A 19030-nucleotide genomic window follows, 5' to 3' on the forward strand; every position below is an offset into this window, starting at 1 on the left:
TCCACCTGGCTTCCTGCCCTGCTCTGTCCTCCCGCCCCTCACATGTCTCATCCCTTCCTCTGGTTCCTCCTCTACTTCTGACTTCTTAATGTAATTCTTTTCCAGGAAGGATCCTCTATAATATTCCTCTATAGAAGGATATCTTCCCGTATCCTCCTTGAACTCCGTGCGATCTCCCCACAGAACTGTCGTCCGTCCCCGCAATGGCAGCCTCCCCTTGTATGAGCAGGTGACCTTCCAAACCCGGAGCCCAGTCCGGGTCACTGCTGAACGCCAGCCCCACACACCTGATTCCCCATCCTGCCCACTCCCCTCTGCAGTCGCCAATCTCCACACTATCATAATTCTGCTTCTTTTTTTTTTTTTTTAATTTTTTAACGTTTATTTATTTTTGAGACAGAGAGAGATGCAGCACGAGCGGGGGAGGGTCAGAGAGAGAGAGGGAGACACAGAATCTGAAACAGGCTCCAGGCTCCGAGCTGTCAGCACAGAGCTCGACGTGGGGCTCAAACTCATGGACCGCGAGATCATGACCTGAGCCGAAGCCGGACGCTCAACCGACTGAGCCACCCAGGTGCCCCCATAATTCTGCTTCTTATTCGATCCTAAACCCTTTGCCACGTCTTCATCCTCACGACTGCTCCCTTCATCCAGCACCTAGCTGTTTTTGCCCGCGGGCACCCTGTCTCCAAAACTCAGCAAATCCAGCCAGTGGCCTCTTTTTGTGCTGCCCATGAGCTAAGATTCACTTTACGTTTTTGAGGAGTTATAAGAAGCTTTTAAGAAACCAAGAAGAATATACAAAAAAGACACCTAGGTTGCCTACAAAGACTAAAATATTTACTATTGGCCCTTTGCAGGACAAGTTTGCCAACACTTGCCGCTGGTCTATACTCCACGTGACTACCCTCCAGGAGGATCCTTCTAAAATAACATAAAATATCGAATCATATCACTCCTCATTTTAAGACCCATCTCCATAGCCTGGTACAGAGGCCTTCGGGGTCCAGCCGGGCTCTCATGCCCTGCTCTCCTAGCTCCCTCCATTTCCCCCACACGTGCTCTATTCCAGAATCTCTGCCGTTCCCAAACAAAGCCGCTTCACGCCTTCAAGACTTTCACACGTGCTGTTCCTGCCTTGCGAGTGCCCCACCATTCCAGCTTTCGTCTATCAGGAAGCAAGCACACACTCACCACTTCCTTGAGCAAACCCATCCTGCTCTCCACCCAAGACAGATTTAGGTTTGAGCTTGCTGGTATCTTCCCAGTGCCCCTCTCCCTCATCTCCGTTTTCACATCATATTTTAATTTGTTGCTTGCCCCTGACCAGAGAAATTCCTTCCCAATGAGGTCTTACCAGAGCTCAGTAGCAGGCCTAACCTGGCAAGATGCCCTGCATTTTAAATTGCCTCCTTTATTCGGGAGTGCTCAAGCGAATGTACCACATTCTTTCGATTCAGGGGAGAAAACGAGAAAGTAAAGTAAAAGAAAAGCGAGCCACATCTGACAAACCATCTAGGGACTCTCAATAACACAAGGACCGTTTGAGTAGGTCTTTCTTTTAAATTGTGGTAAAATACACAAAACATAGAATTACCATTGCAAACACTGCCAATGTACGATTCGGTAGCTTTAAGTACACTCACCGTGTTGTGCTACCGTGAACACTATCCATTTCCAGAATTTGGGGGATCATCACAAACAAGTAACTCCCCCTTCCTCCCTCCCCGCAGCCCCTGGCAACCTCCACGGTGCTCCCTGTCTCCATGCGTTTGTCTAGCCTAGATACCTCACGTCGGTGGAATTGTATGATATTTGTTCTTTTGTATCGTTATTTCACCCAACATAGTGTTCTCAAGGTTCGCTCCTGTCATAGCATGTGTCAGAATTTCATCCCTTTTCAAGACTGACTAATCTTCCATTGTGTGGCGGGACCACATGTCGTTTATCCCTTCCTCTGCCGATGGAAATTGAGGTGGTTTTCCCTTTTAGCTACTGTGAATAGCGCTGCTATAAACACGGGTGTGCAAGTTTCTGTTCGAGCCCCTGCTATCGGTTCTTTCGGGTTTATACCTAGAAGTAGAATGGGGGGATCGCGTGGTAACTCTCCGCTTACTTTTTGAGGAACTTCTATGCTATTTTCCACAGCAGATGCACCATTTTACGTCCCTTTCAGCAAGGCACCAAAGTTCCAATTTCCCACATCTTCACCGACACTTGTTATTTCCCCTCCCCCGCTTTTTTTTAACAGTCATTCTAATGGGTGTGAAGTGATAGGTTGGTTTTGATTTGCGTTTCCCTAATGACCAGTGACCTAGTCATGTTGAACATCTGCTCGTGCACTTGTTAGGCCATCGGTCTTTGGAAAAATGTCTGTTCTAGTCCTTTGCCCATCTCTGAATCGGGTAGTTTGTTTTTCTGTTGCGGAGTCATAGGAATTCTTTATATATTTTGAACATTAGTCTCTTGCCTAAGATATGCTTTGCAAATATTATCTTCCACTCTGTACATTGTCTTTTCATCAAGTAGGTCATTTCTTTTTAGCTTTTACTTAAATTGCAGTTAGTTAACATACAGTGTATTATTAGTTTCATGGGTACAACATAGTGATTCAACACTCCCATACATCACCCAGTGTTCATCACTACAGTGCACCCCTTAATTTTACCCATCCCCTCACCTCCCCCCCCCAGAAGCCATCAGTTTGTTCTCTATAGTTAAGAGCCTGTTTCTTGGTTTGCCTCTCTCTCTCTCTCTCTCTCTCTCTCTCTTATTCTCCCTTTGCTCATTTGTTTTGTTTCTTAAATTCCACATATGAGTGAAATCACATGGTATGTATCTTTCTCTGACTGACTTATTTCACTTAGTGTAACACTCACCAGTTCCATCCATATCGTTGCAAATGGCAAGGTTTCATTCTTTTTGATGGCTGAGTAATATTCCACGGCGTATATATACCACGTCTTCTTGATCCATTCATTAGTCAACGGACATCATTAGGAGGTAATTTTTAATGAGGAAGTAACCATGATTCTGTGCCACTAAGGGTTCTCCTGAGCAGGTGACGCTGAATGAAAACCACCAGGAGGCTCGCATCTGCTCCTTTTCTCTTACACCTCGTTGTAACAGGTGTAAGGCCTCCCACACTCCTTTCTCTCGTGGAGACCGCTGGCCAGCCCCAGGGACAGCTGACTAGTTTTGTCCCACGGGTCTTGCCCCTCACCCCCCACGGCATTCTGTATTCCCACCGCTGCTGTCCCAACAGTGGGGGTTGAGTTATGATTTTTCTCAGATTCCTGAAGTCATATACCAGAAGGGTCTCAACGCCGTCTTGGAAAATTCCTTTTTTTTTTCCTTTTTGATGCTAAAAGTCATATAAACTCATTCTAGAAAATTTGCAAAAATCAGAATATTTAAAAGAAAATTTTAAAGCCCCCATAAGCCACCCACTCAGAATTACCTACTAACATCTGTGTGTACTTCCTTCCAACTTTTGATTTTTGCACATGCGTTGGAGATCTCTCCTGTTTTCCTGTCGCGTTTTCCCCAAAGCATTAAAAACTCCTGAAGTACGTTCTGAACATTTCCCTCGGCAGGGGAAGCATCACCCACAGAACTCATACATAGCTTGAAATGTAACAATTTCCCAACAGGAGAACATCTCAACTGGCTTTATCCCCCAGACCCATATTTACTCTAACTAAGCCAAAGTCCGGAAAAGCAACTCGTCAAGTAAATCATCAGGATGCTGGCGGTTGCTGCTGGGTCCTCTTGCACCCAGTAGGGCACGTCACAGGTGGCAGAGAATTCCTCTACATTCTCTTTGGTCCAAGCACCTGCACAGAGGGGCGCGTGTGGTCAGTGGGTCTGAGCACGTGGCCGCTGTGCATGCCCGTTGGGGTGGGGGTGGGGAGGAGGCCCCAGGGCCAGTTTCTGAGCAGGGCAGTGGGGCGAAAAGCTAGCATCACGGGGCTGTGCAGCCCCCCTGCCCCGGGGGAGAAACGTCAGCTTTGCCACGTGTAGCTGCTCAGCGGCTCAAAATGCTCTGCAAATGCAATTCAGATCACCCCTCAAATCCACACCCGGGGTTTCAGGCAAGAAAAGAGCCCTTAAGAGCCATCATTAGCATTCCCTTCTCTACTTCCCCTGCTCGCATTTGCATTCCCACTGAGGGTGCTGAGTCTTGCTCTTGGCTCAGAACTGGGAAGCCCCGCTCCCCGGTCCAGGGCTCCCCGCGATTGCTCTGGACGCAGCCTGGAGGCTCGGCACCCCCCCATTCTGCTCACTCCACACACCCTTCCTTATCGGCGCCCCTCTTCCTGCCCCTTGGGACTCCTACTCCAGTGTCTGCTATGCCCCAAGCCCTCCCACACGTCCCTGGCTTTTTGGTTTCTTTCACCCCTGTGCCTGCCCCCCCCCCCCCCCGCGCCCTATTAAGCAGGAGGCCAGCCTTACCTCCCACTGCCGGAGGCAACATTCTCCTCTCCCCTCTCTGGCTCTCTGTCTGGGCCTAAGAATTAAGCTGACACTGGGGCTCCCGGGCGGTTCCGCTGGTGAAGCACCCAGTCGATTTCAGCTCGGGTCATGATCCCAGGATCGTGGGGTCAAGCCCCGTGTCAGGGTCCAAGTTGGGTGTGAAGCCTGCTTAAGATTCTCTCTCCTTCTCTCTCCACCTCTCTGCTCTGCTCGCGCTCGTGTGCCCTCTCGCGCTCGCTCTTAAAAAAAGAATTAAGCCAACATAGAATCACAGGAGAAAAGCACAACACGTGTACATGGGAGCCTCACAAGAATACAGACAGGGAGAGTGACCGGAGCCGGAAGCTTCCATACCATTTAGACGAAGAAACCATCGGTGTGTAAAGAACTGGCAAGACAAGGGGGTTGGGTAATAAAAGGTAAAGGAGTGACCAGGAAGATGTGGGTTCGTTTAACGAAGTTTGTTTATACAGCCTTCCCAGCCCCCAATTCCCCGCCTCTGGTGAGGAGAGTGTCTCCCACCCGCTTGGCACAGGGAGGGCACCTTTCCCGTGGGAGATTCATCTCCTGCTTTCAGGAGGACGGGAGGGTCAGAGTATCCTTCTTTCGCTGGCTGTTTCATAAGTACCTTCAATTCAAAATAGTCAATATGCCAACGTGGCATGTTTTGGGGGCGACCTGTTCTGAACCCCTTCACCATCTTCCCATGGATGCACCTTGCCCGCGTGCACTGTCTCACCTGCAGGGGCACCTTAAAGGCCACCTTCCCCTCTCACCCCCCAGGAGGCTGGGCTATCTTTGTTTGATTACATTTTTATTTGTTTTAAAAAGGCTCTTGGGGCGCCTGGGTGGCTCAGTCGGTTAAGCGTCCAACTTCAGCTCAGGACATGATCTCGCAGGTCGTGAGTCCGAGCCCCACGTCGGGCTCTGTGCTGACAGCTCAGAGCCTGGAGCCTGCTTCAGATTCTGTGTCTCCCTCTCTGTCTCTGCCCCTCCCCTGCTCACATGCACACACTTTCTCTCTCTCTCAAAAATAAACATTAAAAAAATTTTTAAGCTCTTAAGTAGCATATGCATTTACATTTTGCCCAACACCAAACCCAAGCATTTGACTAACCACACGCTAGTTCATTATAGATGCTTAGATTCAAACATTCCATCCTGACTTCCTCTCTCCCTGCTCCTTCCCACACCAGCCCCCCCTCAAATCATGACACTTCTCTCCCCATGTCAGTAGTGCTGCCCTTAAAATGAGACCTAAGACTATATTTGATAATAGACACGACAGACATAACAGCCCAAACATTTTTTTTTCTTGTTTCTAGTCAGATGGCGGCTTTTTGCCACTAACTCCGGCCCCTCCACCTTCTGACTCCACCGTCCTCTGTAGAAGGGGCAGGGGCCTAGGAGAGGCTACATCCACTCTTTCAGGCTTTGACCCGGACAAACCAGCTCCAGACCTGCCAGGACTCTGCACTGGCCACCTCTCAATACAAAGGAAACTGGGAAATGTGGTCCAGTCCTGAGCTAGAAAAAGAAGAAACAAACAAACAAACAGAGAATGTGGAGGACCAACCAGCAGGCTCCCAGGACGACCCAGAGCGTTTGTGTCTACTCACTCATTAGCCTTTCAGACAGGTTCCTCCAGGTCAGGATAGATGCCTGGATTTGAAGGTTATAGCCCAGCCAGAAAAGGCAGAAAACCATCTTCAACTGGGGGCCCGGGGAGGAGGGTTGTAGGTTTCCTCTGTGACATTTGAAAGTATGAAATATCACTAAAGATTGTTAAGGGCCAATCGATCTGACAAACCCTCTTCTTGGGGGGTGGAAGGACTGAAGGACTCAGGGACGCAAGGGCTCAGGGTGGCTCTGCACAGTCGGAGGGCTTACCCCCCCCCGCCACCCCCCTCCCCCCCCACCCCAGATCAAGGCAAACCCCTACCTCAGGTTCAGTCAGGCCCTTGCATCCTGTAAACAAAGCCCCCCATCCCAGTGGGTTTGAGCCCTGAGTTTATCCCCCATGATGTCGTATGGAGAGACTCCCAGTCAGGGCAAAATCAGCAGCGAGAGCTCAGGCGAGACCTTTCCGGGTCACAGATACCCCACCGGGTAGGGGTGCCGGCAGCGAGCAAAGAGAGGGCCGTGGCGTCCATCCAGATGCCCCACCGCCCCTCCCTCCCGTCCCGACCTCAGCTGCTCCCCTTTGACGCCTGTCCTGGTTTCTCTGTTCGAAGAAGAAAAAGAATAAGCAAAGTTTCTCTTTGACACATGAGGGCTATTGAGGGCAGTGATCTAAAAAGTCAAAGTTGTCAAACCAAACAGCAGCTTTTGCAGACCGGATGCTGTCTCTTCCTTGTGCTGCAATATGAAAACAGATCTATGGGATTGATTTTTAAGGAAACTAACCAACCGTGAACAAGGTTAATCCATAAGTGAAGTTGGTACCTCTCCCGTCCTATCCACAGCTATGTTCTTATTCAGATAAATGTTTTCGCAACAAACCGCGTTTCTCCTTTAACCCAGGAGAAAACGTAGTTACCGCAGAGAAAATGCACTGCGGACCCAAAGGCACAGAATGAAAGCCTGGGGAAAGAAAGTGCTGATGAAACTTTTAGAAAGCTTTAAAATCATTGGCTGAAAAAGTAATTTCATACAGTGGTTGATGTGTTTACTGGCAGTATCATTTCCAAATTTCCCCTTGCACTCAGATTCTAGAAGAGTTTTCCTAATGCACTGTTAACTAACGACTGTACCAAGGCATGAGTCATGACGGCCGTCGGAAAGGAAACAACCACGAGCCAAAACTGCAGATGTTACGTGTTGAGGCAGAAACCAAATAAAACGTGTAACACACAGAAAGATGGAGAACATTTCCCCACACCTTTTTTTAACCTGGGCATCAAATCAACCCTCAGAATATAATGCACGCATCCTTACCAACCAAAACCAGAATTTTCATTCTTCGGCTCTGAAACTCGAGTAACAATTTAGAGAGTTCACTCAAAATTCTTGCCCCAAATGTAAGGAGAGTACCTGCTAGGAAAGTGCTGGCAGGCACGTAGCACATACATCGTTCCGTTCAACTTGAGAACAACCCTATAAATTGCGTATCGTGATCACCATTTCGTCAATGTGGATACTCGGGCTCGATGAATCTGGATAGTGTATTTGGTCTACCCAGGCTGCCATAACAGAAGACCAGAGTGCGGGGCGGGGCTGGAGGTTTAAGATCAAGATGCTGGCAGGATTAGTGTCTGGCCGCCTCGCGTGGGTTGGAAGACCTCTCTTCTTGGCTTGCAGATGGCCACCTTCTCATTGTGTCTTCACATGGCCTTTCCTCTGTGTGCACACCCCTGGTGTCTCTTCCTCTTCTTATAGGGACCGGTCCTATCAGGGTGCCTCCCTTATGACCTCATTTAATGTTAGTTATCTCTAAAGGCTCTATCTCCAAATACAGTCACAATGGGAGTTAGATCTTCAGTACAGATTGGGGTGGGGTGGGGGGCACAATTCAGCCCATAACAGCATGCCCAAGAGCCTGCAACGGCTGGGGGGGGGCAGAATCAAGACTGTCTGAATTCAAACATTTCTTTATCCAGTGTGTGCTGGAGGCCACGTGACGGCATCTCACATAAGAGTGGGAAGGCATCCCACAGAGGGGCTGGCTCTTAGAACTTGCTGGTAGAGAGACAGTTTCACAGCAGTAAGCTCTGTCCCGGTGGGAAGGGTGAGGAGGTACCCACACAAGCTAGATGGCAGGGCACAGGAGTCCAGGTCAACCAAAGGCCCACCCAGAGATGCCAAATGAAAATGGCTTCATCTATTCTGGTAATAACTACACGAATGCCGTGTACTGTACACAGTGTGGTTTCCGTGACCCCCAAAGAACCAGAATTTCATTCAACTTTTCTTTTCTTTCCTCCAAACCACCAGCTAACGTCCTGGAGGGTGACTCCATGGACCAGGATGTTGAGAGCCCTGTGGCCATTCACCAGCCAAAGTTGCCTAAGCAGGCCAGGGACGATCTGCCAAGACACATCAGCCGAGACCGAACCAAAAGGAAAATCCAGAGGTACGTGCGGAAAGATGGAAAGTGCAACGTCCATCATGGCAACGTGAGGGAGACCTATCGCTACCTGACCGACATCTTCACCACCTTAGTGGATCTCAAGTGGAGATTCAACCTGTTGATTTTCGTCATGGTTTACACAGTGACTTGGCTCTTTTTTGGGATGATCTGGTGGCTCATCGCATACATCCGAGGAGATATGGACCACATAGAGGACCCCTCGTGGACTCCCTGTGTCACCAACCTCAACGGGTTCGTCTCTGCTTTTTTATTTTCGATAGAGACAGAAACCACCATCGGTTATGGCTACCGGGTCATCACAGACAAGTGCCCAGAGGGAATTATTCTCCTCTTAATTCAATCTGTGCTGGGGTCCATCGTCAATGCATTCATGGTGGGATGCATGTTTGTAAAAATATCACAACCCAAGAAGAGGGCAGAGACCCTGGTTTTTTCCACCCATGCAGTGATCTCCATGCGGGATGGAAAACTGTGCCTGATGTTCCGAGTAGGGGATCTTAGGAATTCCCACATCGTAGAGGCTTCCATCCGAGCCAAGTTGATCAAATCCAAACAGACCTCAGAGGGTGAGTTCATCCCCTTGAACCAAACAGATATCAATGTAGGGTATTACACCGGGGATGACCGTCTATTTCTGGTGTCGCCACTCATCATCAGCCACGAAATCAACCAACAGAGTCCTTTCTGGGAGATCTCCAAAGCCCAGCTGCCCAAAGAGGAGCTAGAAATTGTGGTCATCCTGGAAGGAATGGTGGAGGCTACAGGTAAGACGTGTTCCGTGCTGGGGCATCTGTGGGATCGACGCTCTTTGTGAGCTGGCCCTGACTTATTTATGATGAAATATGAAAAACTGAACCTCCCTCACTATCGATCTCATCCCCTCGTTTCATGACATAGTATATATACCTCTGTGTCCTCTAACCTCGCGTAGCCACCAAGAAGTCTAACCATTTAGCTTTTTAAAAGCTTTCGGAGAATAAACTAATAAGTAATTTTTCGAAAGCACTATGTACTATATTTTAAATTTCCCAAGTGTTTCTGTAAGTTAAAATCTTATCTGTCTCTGAAGCGCTTTTAAATGGCTCTAAAACATTACCTGCTTTAAATACTTGAGGCGATTTAATAGCAAGCCAAGAGGAAAAAGTTTAGCCTTTCAAAGGAAGGCTGACAAATTGCTTTAATAAAAGTGCAATTACACCCCTTCTTTGAGAGCCATTTGCAAGACCCGGGGCCCTGGCTGTTCTTTGATACCAAGTGAAAGCTGGGTGTCTTTCTGTATACTCTACCTGCTGAACCCCCAGCTGATATAATTACTGCAGTAAATAATCCTAACAGGAAAGGGGAAAAAAACTGAAGATCCGTTCATCACAATCCTATTGACCCTTCTGCTGTTAATGGCTGATCATTGACGCGTTCTCGGGAAAACGATCTGTTCTCAAAATAGCGAAATGGTCTGTCTTTATTGAAGTCTTCACTCATATCCGAGTTTGGCACGTGTTATACATCCCAGCAGCAAAGCAGGTCCTGCCTACGTTTATCAGTAACATTGCACAAAATAGAGCCAGACATTCTGACTTAAGCTAAGAATAGCGCCCCACTATAAAGTATAAACCCGAATCCAAATGCATTATTTTCTTTCCTGTTCTTCGGAGTTATCGACAGTAGCCTTAAAATCCTCTTTAGATGTGCAAGCTGCATTTCTGTGCTTTGAAGTCTGCAGCCTGCGGTTCTGGGTTCATTTCTATAATCTGAAAATGCGCGGCCAACAGCCTGGCCCCAGATTCTTTTTCCACCCATAACCTGAGCTCAGTCATCCCTTGAAAGCCGTCGGTCCCATGTTTCTGCTTCCCTGTACCCAACAGCAGGCAAGATCATTACCTCTAACTAACTTCTCTTGGAGCGGTGGAAACTTTCGCCGTCGGTTTTTTAAACGCAGCCAGCAATGAAAATGTGAGTAAAAGTCTTTGCGTGGGGCTCAACGGTAGGACTGTGCTCCTTTCCGTAGAACAAAAGGAACACGGACCAGATTCGAAACTGGCTTTACAGAATAACAAAATAATTCACGTGAAATACTAAGAACCGCACATGTGAACGGGTTATCTGCACCTTGAGCCTGACTCTCCCCGAGTACTCGTGAGGCAAGGCTGTGTGGGGGGAGGAGGAAGAAGAGAGGGGAGGGGGGGGAGGAGAGAGGGGAGGAAACAATCCAAAGCAGGAGCCCCGGTCGTTTTCTCGCCGACCAGAAACTTCTCCCACCTCGGCTCAGCACGGGGACTCTGGATCCCCCTAGTGGTGACCACTGCCATACAGCCGCTGGCAGCATAAACCGACCACTCGTGATGTAGCCTTTATACCAGATTCCTCATTACAAACCCTCCCGGTAGGACATGAGGGAGGGGAGTGGACAAGCCTTCTTATCGTTGCGTCTTTGAGCTCAAGGAGCAAAAGCCACTGAGATGTCCCCTCTGGTGACTGGTGCTAATCAGAGCCGCAAACCGCAGGAGCTCAGCTTCAGGTTCCCTCAGGCCAAACCCCGATCTTGAGCAAAGTAAATGAATCCAGAATGAGCAAATTATCTTTGTAATGTCCCTGAGTTGGAATTCTCCCTGGGGCAGACTCTGTCTTTCTGATGGCAGCTTGTGATGAGTGAGACTTTCTAAAGGGAGGAACAACGTTTTCTTGGTAATTAACAGTGATACTCGCCTCTGAACCGTCAGCAGCCTTTCTTCCTGCTTTTCTTAGAGAAAACTTGGTAGTTGCCAGCATAACAAAAATCAAAACACTTATCGCTGCTCCTGGGGAAAGGCAACTGCTCCTAATTTAAAAACATAAAATAAAGTTTTCTAATTTCTGTTATGTGGACGGAAGAATGTTCTAGAGAGTTCTGGGTTTGTCTGGAAGCTGGATGTGTCCTGATCTTTTCCTAACGGGGTTCATACAGTTCAATACTTCCAGCACATCTGATCTCTGAAGCTTCAGCACGATGCTTTTTCTGTGTGAATGAAATGCACAAATGGAATTTGGGGGTATTAAACAGACCAGTGAGGGATGGGAAGAATGCTTCAAGGAGTCAAAGCCACAGGGGAAAAAAAATAAATAAATAAGCGTGAACCAAATGCACACCAAGGAAAACAAAGTCACAAGGATCTAATTATTCATTACAGGGCTAGATGGGAAGTCAGGAGCCTTGAAAACGGCAAGCTGACCCAACACGATTTCCGCTTTATTCATGCCTTCTTTCAAAAATGACTTAGTTGACCTCAAACCACTGTCGGTGATCCCAGTTAGCAGGCATCTTCCAAGGATGAGCCCCACGCTGCAACATCACCACAGTGCTCTCCTCCTTTCACACACGTTGCGGGTACACAGTGATTCCAATATGGTGCTTTCTGGAAATCTGAGCTATCCTGCAGTAAGCCGAGTATCCACTGGGTCCTTTGGTCTGCTGAGCGCCCGGGGCCAGAACACGCCAGTTGGTCTTCTGTTGATGCATTATATTCTCTACTGCAGCCAGCCTGCTTTGCCCCATCACTCAGAGTTAGGCTCGATTGTAGAAAACGAAAAGTAAGCTCCTTGAAGACAGGACGTGATCTTGCCCAACGTTGATGCCCTAGCCTGAGTCCCCCACTCAATAAGTCCCCTAGCCTCATAAAAGACAGACTCACACCCACCAAAGACAGACCCACATCCTCGGTGGGTGGTGGGTGGCTCGCGGCCGGTCCAGCCCAGGGTCAGAGGGATGTGCACCGTGACCTCTCGAGAACCTTTCAGTCATGTGATTCTATTTTTGAAAACGAATCAAACCCTGGAAAATTCTGACACCAGCCACCCAGACATCTGGGAACTGGCCGTGGCTCATCCTGCAAATATATTTTTAAAGGGGGCCCTTTATGTTCCTGACACATGGGCAATTTTGAGATAGTGATGTTTACAAAAGGGTTCACAGCTACGTAAACAAACTTGCTCAGCAGCTGTGGCAAATGTGCTTTAAAATAGTAAAGCGTTCACATAGACTGTTATTTATAGAGGGCAAATTGGCCTGGAGGCTAGATGACAGCTACACAGAGCTGGGCCTGTTGCCAGCCAGCTCCCCACTAGAGCCTCTCTGATTGATGAACTTCCATATTTACCCCCCAACGATTATGCAACTCTGACAAGCAGTCCTTTCCAACACCTCAGCAAATGTGCCTGGTTAGCTGGGATGAATCCCCATTAAGCTTTTTTGTTGTTGTTGTTGTTGTTACAGAAATCATAAAACTTAGACAAGAGTAGACCAAAAAGGATAATTAACCCTCATAGACCCATCATTCGATTTCTAGGATTGTCAATTCACAGCCAAACTTGTTCCATTCCAAACCACCACTCCCTAACCGCACCCCCCCCCACCCCCACCCCCCCCCCCCCACCCCGGCCTCGGATCTTTTTCTCTACAACTCTTTCCTGTGTGTTTCTAAAAGGCAAGGGCTCGCACATACAACCGGAACACGGTGGTGACACCTAACATACCTAAAATCGTTAGTGATCATTCCTTAAGATCCAACATTCGGGTGTTCCAACTTCTAATTGTCCCACAGATGTCTTTTTTTATTGTTTTCAAAGCTGCTCGTTTGAAGCGGGATCCAAATAGAGGCTAGCACGCTGTGACCGCTTAGGATCTCGTGAAAGCCTCTTAATCCAGGAGCTCCACCTCCGTCTCCTGGGGGGTGTTTTTCTTTCAAGTTTTTCTCAAAGAAGGGAACTTCTGAAAGATTTAAATAATGCACAAAAAACTGGGGAAAGTGGAGAATGGAAGGAAGCCGACTCAGTGGAGGTACACTGACACGGGACCGATGAGGACACAGGGCTGACAGCCCCGCAGCTGCCGGCTGTAGGAGGAGAGGGAGTGGGCATCCTAAACCCGAGAACGCAAACCGGAAGCAGGAAACCGGAAGGGGGGGGGGCGAATCAGAAGTAGTTGCAGTCTTTCGCCACAGGAAAACTCAGTGCCGTCTCTAGAATAACGTGTAGGCGGAAAGGGTTTTGTCGCGTAAATCACGTGACAGATCACAGGGTTTTTGAGTTGGAAGGGATCTTCACCAACTCTTATTTTACAGAGGAAGTGGAAGCCTGACTAGTGCCTGGGCCCAGGTCAAATAGCCCCTGGCAGAGTAGGACCTTGAAACCCAGGATGGCCGATGTCACCCAGCCTCCACGTCCAGTGCTCTTTGCGTGGTGAATGCTGCTGGTTCATGAGGATTAAAGAGAGAAGTGCGCCCCAAAAAGAAGTGTCAAAGCAGGCTGCCCTCGCTCTTCCCCTCCCATTGGTTCCTCTTTTTCTTTAAGGTTACTCTGTTGGTCTCTACTGTTACGGATTCGCTTTAAAACTCTTGATGCATTCACATGAATTTTTAACAACCATGTATTCCGATGAAATGTGCTGCAAAGAGTTCTGAAATCTAAATTAAGTAAGCAATGTCTACACAAATACCCCTGGAAGAGTATGATGTTCTGTCAGAGCCGATTTCCAAATACCATTTTTCTTTGCTGTGATCAAAATGCCACTTCACTGTAATAGAGGAGACTATGAGATCACAGATTTTGAAAAGGTGGCATTTCGCAGATAAGATGGTTGAGTGTTAGCACTACAGTACTCTTAAGCTATTTCTGGTAACGATATTTCATACCCATTACATTTTTCAAGTCTTATTTTCTCCTCTTGATAAGTTTCTGCTGATCCCTCCATTGGCAAGTCATTATCTCAGGATTTACCGCTTTTCTCTTAGGAGTTACAACCCCAGCTACCCAACCTGGGAAAAGAATTAATTGAGGTGATCTGAAATGTTAAGAACGCGGGTGAAAACCTCTTGGTAAATCTATATAAGGAGGAATACAAAAAATTTCAAGGACACATGAATTTCTTTTCCTAGGTAGAAATCTACCATTCATCAACATCAAGAAATCCAACTACGCTTTCTTCCTTGAGTGTTAGGTTCAAGTGATTTATTCAGGGCTTCCTTCCAAAATGTCTACCTCGATATGATATATCCCAGGCGTGTCATTGGCTGGCTAAAAACTGATGATAACTGCTTCCCCCAAATATGGTAAACATTTTGTGATCTTCAGCAGTTTGGGAACACTGTGTTCTGATTCATCACATGTCCTAACAATCTGAGACTGGATACTGTAGACCGCACACAGGGTTTTAAGCTTTTCCACAACTCCTCTAAAAGGAAGAATATCGTAACTCTGTTAAACAGTATCACTTTGTTAAATACACTGGGGAAAGCCATGTAAGTTGTTCACGCACACACACACACTGAGCCAAACACCCAGAGGTGCTTCTTCTCCAGTTAAGCACGCCCTTGCTTTTCTGTCCTCACCAGTCCACCTGCAAATTCTGTTTGTTATACGAATCATTTAGTATGCCTCTTTTCTAAGAGCAATCTGTCTCAACTACAGCCAAGCTTGTGTTTCTTCAGTCATTTATAGGGTCGGACCATCCTGGGCTCAAGCCACAGTTACGCCATTCACTGGCTTCCTTAGTCTCTCTATGCCTCGAGATTTCTTCCACGCTAACGTTGAAGCAGTAACGGTACCTACCTCACAGGTGATCTTTCGACTTCTGGTTTTGTGAGAGCGGATCATTTCTTTCCCCGTAGACTGCACAGGTGAAAGGCCATATAGAACAAAACTTTGCGAGGGTGGGAAGCCTGGCAGTCCAAAGGGCCAATGCCGGAGAGTGGCTCCATTGGTTTTAGGGGCCTTGCCACGGATGCCTCGACAGAATAACAAATGACCCTCTGAAGGCCCTCTGCACAGTCAAAACGGCAAATGGTAACTTAGCATAGCCAAGCCAGTTCAAGAAATGCATACTCACAACTGAGAGTAAATGCCAGCCTGGCCTCTGCCCCAGTTACTTACCGTGAATTACAAATCGATGGGCTGTGAATTAATGTGGATCCCTGGACTCTGAAAAGACTTTGCATTCCTATTGATAGTAACATTTCATCATTATAATTTCGGCCCAAAGTGAGCATGAATATAGATTATGCTCAGGTCTTCTAAGGCAACGGCTCCGTGAGGACAAGACCAATAGTCTGCCTCTGAAAACAGTATTTCTGTGTTCCCAGTTCTCCTCCTAGGTTTCCCATAACAACTCTAAGGTATCCGTTGACATCCCAACTTGAAGAATGTAGTTTTGTGCTGGTAACTCAACTAAATTATATTTACTTGCATAATAAGTCCTTAGAGATACTTCTGCCTTTAACTATAGATACGTTTCAACAAAGCAGACAGTGAGTTGACCCCTAAATGACACGGGGGTTAGGGACACTGACCACCCCCCATGCAATTGAAAACCCATGGATAACTTCAACTCCCCAAAACTGAGCTACTGATGGCCTCCTGTTGACCAGAAGCCTGACCAATAACAGTCGACTAACACGTATTTTGTATGTTATATGTGACATATACTATATTCTTATAATAAAGTAAACTAGAAAAAAGGAAATGTTAAGAAAATCACAAGGAAGAGAAAATACATTTACAGTACCGTATTGTCAAGCAATCCACGTATGAGGGGACCCGCATCGTTCGGACCTGTGTTTTCAAGGGCCAAATGTAAATAGTAATTTCTGTATAATCAACTTTGTTGTTCTCTATTTATTAAGAAAGAATGATAGAGATACCGTAGCAGTCTGCCCCCTGTAAGTTATGCTTCAGTAGCAAACAACCCTAAGGGCTTAAAACACATGGGTTTACTTCTCATTCACGTTACACATAAGTTACAGCTCGGTCCACCTCTGGTTTACTCCAGGATGCCAACCGAAGGAGCAGGCCCTAGGGAGGACGTGTGGTTCTCATGGCGGGGAGAAGAAAGAAATGGCAGGACACCTCACTTCTACTCATCATGTATTAGTCATACCTAGCAAGTCACATGGCAGCGATTGATATCCATGGAATGGGGAAATAGATTTGCTTCACAGGACATGGAACAAGCAAACGAGAACAGAATAATACAATCCACCCCAGATAACCAAGTGGTTTTGAAAACCACTGGTCTGAGTTAAAGTCATTAGTGCTGTTCACCAAATATGTCCGGCTTTCATCCTGCCAGACACATGTTAGGATCACATCTCCCCGTTCCTGTTGGGCATGGCCCTGTGGTACACATTCCTCCAGAAGTCTACGCATAAGCCATGCATATCGCTCTGGTGGAAAATGCTCCCTTCCGCTCGTACGGTCCCCAGAGCCCACGTCACAGCAGAGCCTCCATCATCCCGGATCGGAGACTGGCTTTGAAGGGAAGACCCTGCCAAGTCGCTCAGATCATATAGTACGACTGAGAGAAAGAGCCTCACGTTGTTGGTTACCATTGGGTTAAGCCACTGAAATGTGAGTTGTTTACTAGGACGGAGAAATCTAGCCTATCTTGTCTGATACAAAATGTCACACAGGGGCGCCTGGGTGGCTCAGTCTGTTGGGCGTCCGACTTCGGCCCAGGTCATGATCTCGCGGTCCGTGAGTTCGAGCCCCGTGTCGGGCTCTGTGCTGACAGCTCAGAGCCTGGAGCCTGTTTCAGATTCTGTGTCTCCCTCTCTCTCTGACCTTCCCCCATTGATGCTCTGTCTCTCTCTGTCTCAAAAATGAATAAACATTAAAAAAATTAAAAAAAAAAACAAAAACCAAAAAACAAAATGTCACACTAACATTTTGACAAATTGGCTGTCGCATTGCTACTGGCTAGTCTAGACTGGCCCTGAAATGAATCGGTAGCTAGCTACTCTGCAGAACCCCCTCTCCCTCCTTTAAGTCCCATCTTTGCAGGGTAAGCCTTTCAGTTCAGACAGGCTGACTTCAAACTCTGCCTCCACGCCTGACTGCTGGCGAAATTGGGCACATCTCCTTCCTTAACTTCACCAAACCTCTTTTTCCATTCTGGAACATGAGAATGTTCCTTAAACCCGCAACATGGCTCCATGAGCTAATACATGTAAGTCATTCATCATGGGACCTGATGCACAGTAAGTGCTCAATAAATTTACACAGTGCCTCTGTAATTCTGTGACTCACACTATTTTCACCCATCATTTCTGGAGTGCCTATCAGATGCTGATTACTTTAGTAGGTGCTCTGCACATAGATTATTTTCAACCCTCAAGACAATTCTGAAAGTATTGTCCTCCTCGTTTGACAAATGAGGGGTTGACTCTCGAGTGGGGGGCTAGAGAGCAACTTTCCCAAGATTACCCATCTGGTATGGTGAGAAAGCCAGGATCCAGTCTCAGAAACGCCCACCTCCCCAGTCTGTCTGCCCCACGCCTCTCTGGAGGAGACTTGGTGCACACAGCCACATTTTAAAGGAGCAGTTAGTGATTCAGTGTCACTAGCACACTGACAATTATGGCTCCATGATATAGTCTCCTTTGATTACTTACTGGCTTTCGTTTGCCCATCAGGCTCCCCTTCCCCGACTGTAACCGACGGGAGCAATCTGATCTTCCATAACATTTAGCACTGAGTCTCTTGAAAGGACACTTACTGGCTCATACTCCAGGTTCCGCCCAGCTCAGTGTTATCAGGTGACCATGCCAGCTGATGCTCTGGGCCAACCCCCTCCAAAGCAGCCTGCTGCCATGCCAAGTATAACCCAAAGTGCAGTCAAGCAGCCAGCTCACAAACCCTGAGGGGAGGAAAAAATAAAATTTAATATTGAAAGGGAAGGATCAACTTTGACTCTGAGCGCCCTGCCCGAAAGCATGATGATAAAAAGATTTAGGCTTTGACCAGCCTCATTAAACCTTGTTGGGGTTTCCATTTCATTGTGAAATGTCCAACAAGACTCTTTCTGGGGTTTGATGATGGTGATGACAGTTTTTCTCTGGGCACTGAGGTCATCCTTAGAAGGTTTCAAGTAAACGTTTGCTGAGTAAATGGATTTGCTTTTACATTTTCGCAAGCATATTTTACATAGGGTGACTATTAATAGGACTCTGGGAAAGCCGGTGGATGAGAAGGAGTTAATGGGTGATGACATTGGAGGAGCACCCATGGTACAAGCACTGAGGGGACGAGGCTAAAGCTTGAGTCTAAAATGGATTAATGCCCTGTTCACACTGGCCCCAGATTAAGTGTGCTTAATTACAAGTCAGAGAGCTTACAATAGCAGTAAAGTATGAGTCCATTACTTCCTTGAGATCCTTGGTTTCCTATATCGTCTGTCTCACAAAACCAAGTTGGAAAAGTTGTCAAGCTTCAGAGGAACAAAAATGATGCCGGTCCGTGACTCTGGCAGAAGCTCTTAAGAATCCACAAGGTCCAAAAATGGGCGAGAAAGATTTCCAAACACCTATGAGTCTTTCCTTCGTGTTCACCCAGAGGCACCTCAGCATGTTCAGCCTGGCCTGAAGACCCTGTCGTCAACCCCCACAGCCAGGGAAAGAAAGAGGTCACACTCATTAAGCCAACAGAAGATGACTATATTTG

At 47.3% G+C, this 19030-nt stretch overlaps 1 protein-coding gene across 1 annotated transcript in view; it reads left to right on the forward strand.

Moving 5' to 3' along the window:
• Positions 1-19030, forward strand: part of KCNJ6 (potassium inwardly rectifying channel subfamily J member 6) — a 263546-nt gene that overhangs the window by 182631 nt on the left and 61885 nt on the right. The window contains exon 3 of the mRNA XM_027041614.2: positions 8410-9330. Within this exon, the coding sequence (XP_026897415.1) occupies positions 8410-9330 (921 nt within the window). The remainder of the gene's footprint in view (positions 1-8409; positions 9331-19030) is intronic.

This window comes from Acinonyx jubatus, chromosome C2, assembly GCF_027475565.1.
Source record: "Acinonyx jubatus isolate Ajub_Pintada_27869175 chromosome C2, VMU_Ajub_asm_v1.0, whole genome shotgun sequence".
NCBI classification, from domain to species: Eukaryota; Metazoa; Chordata; class Mammalia; order Carnivora; family Felidae; genus Acinonyx; species Acinonyx jubatus.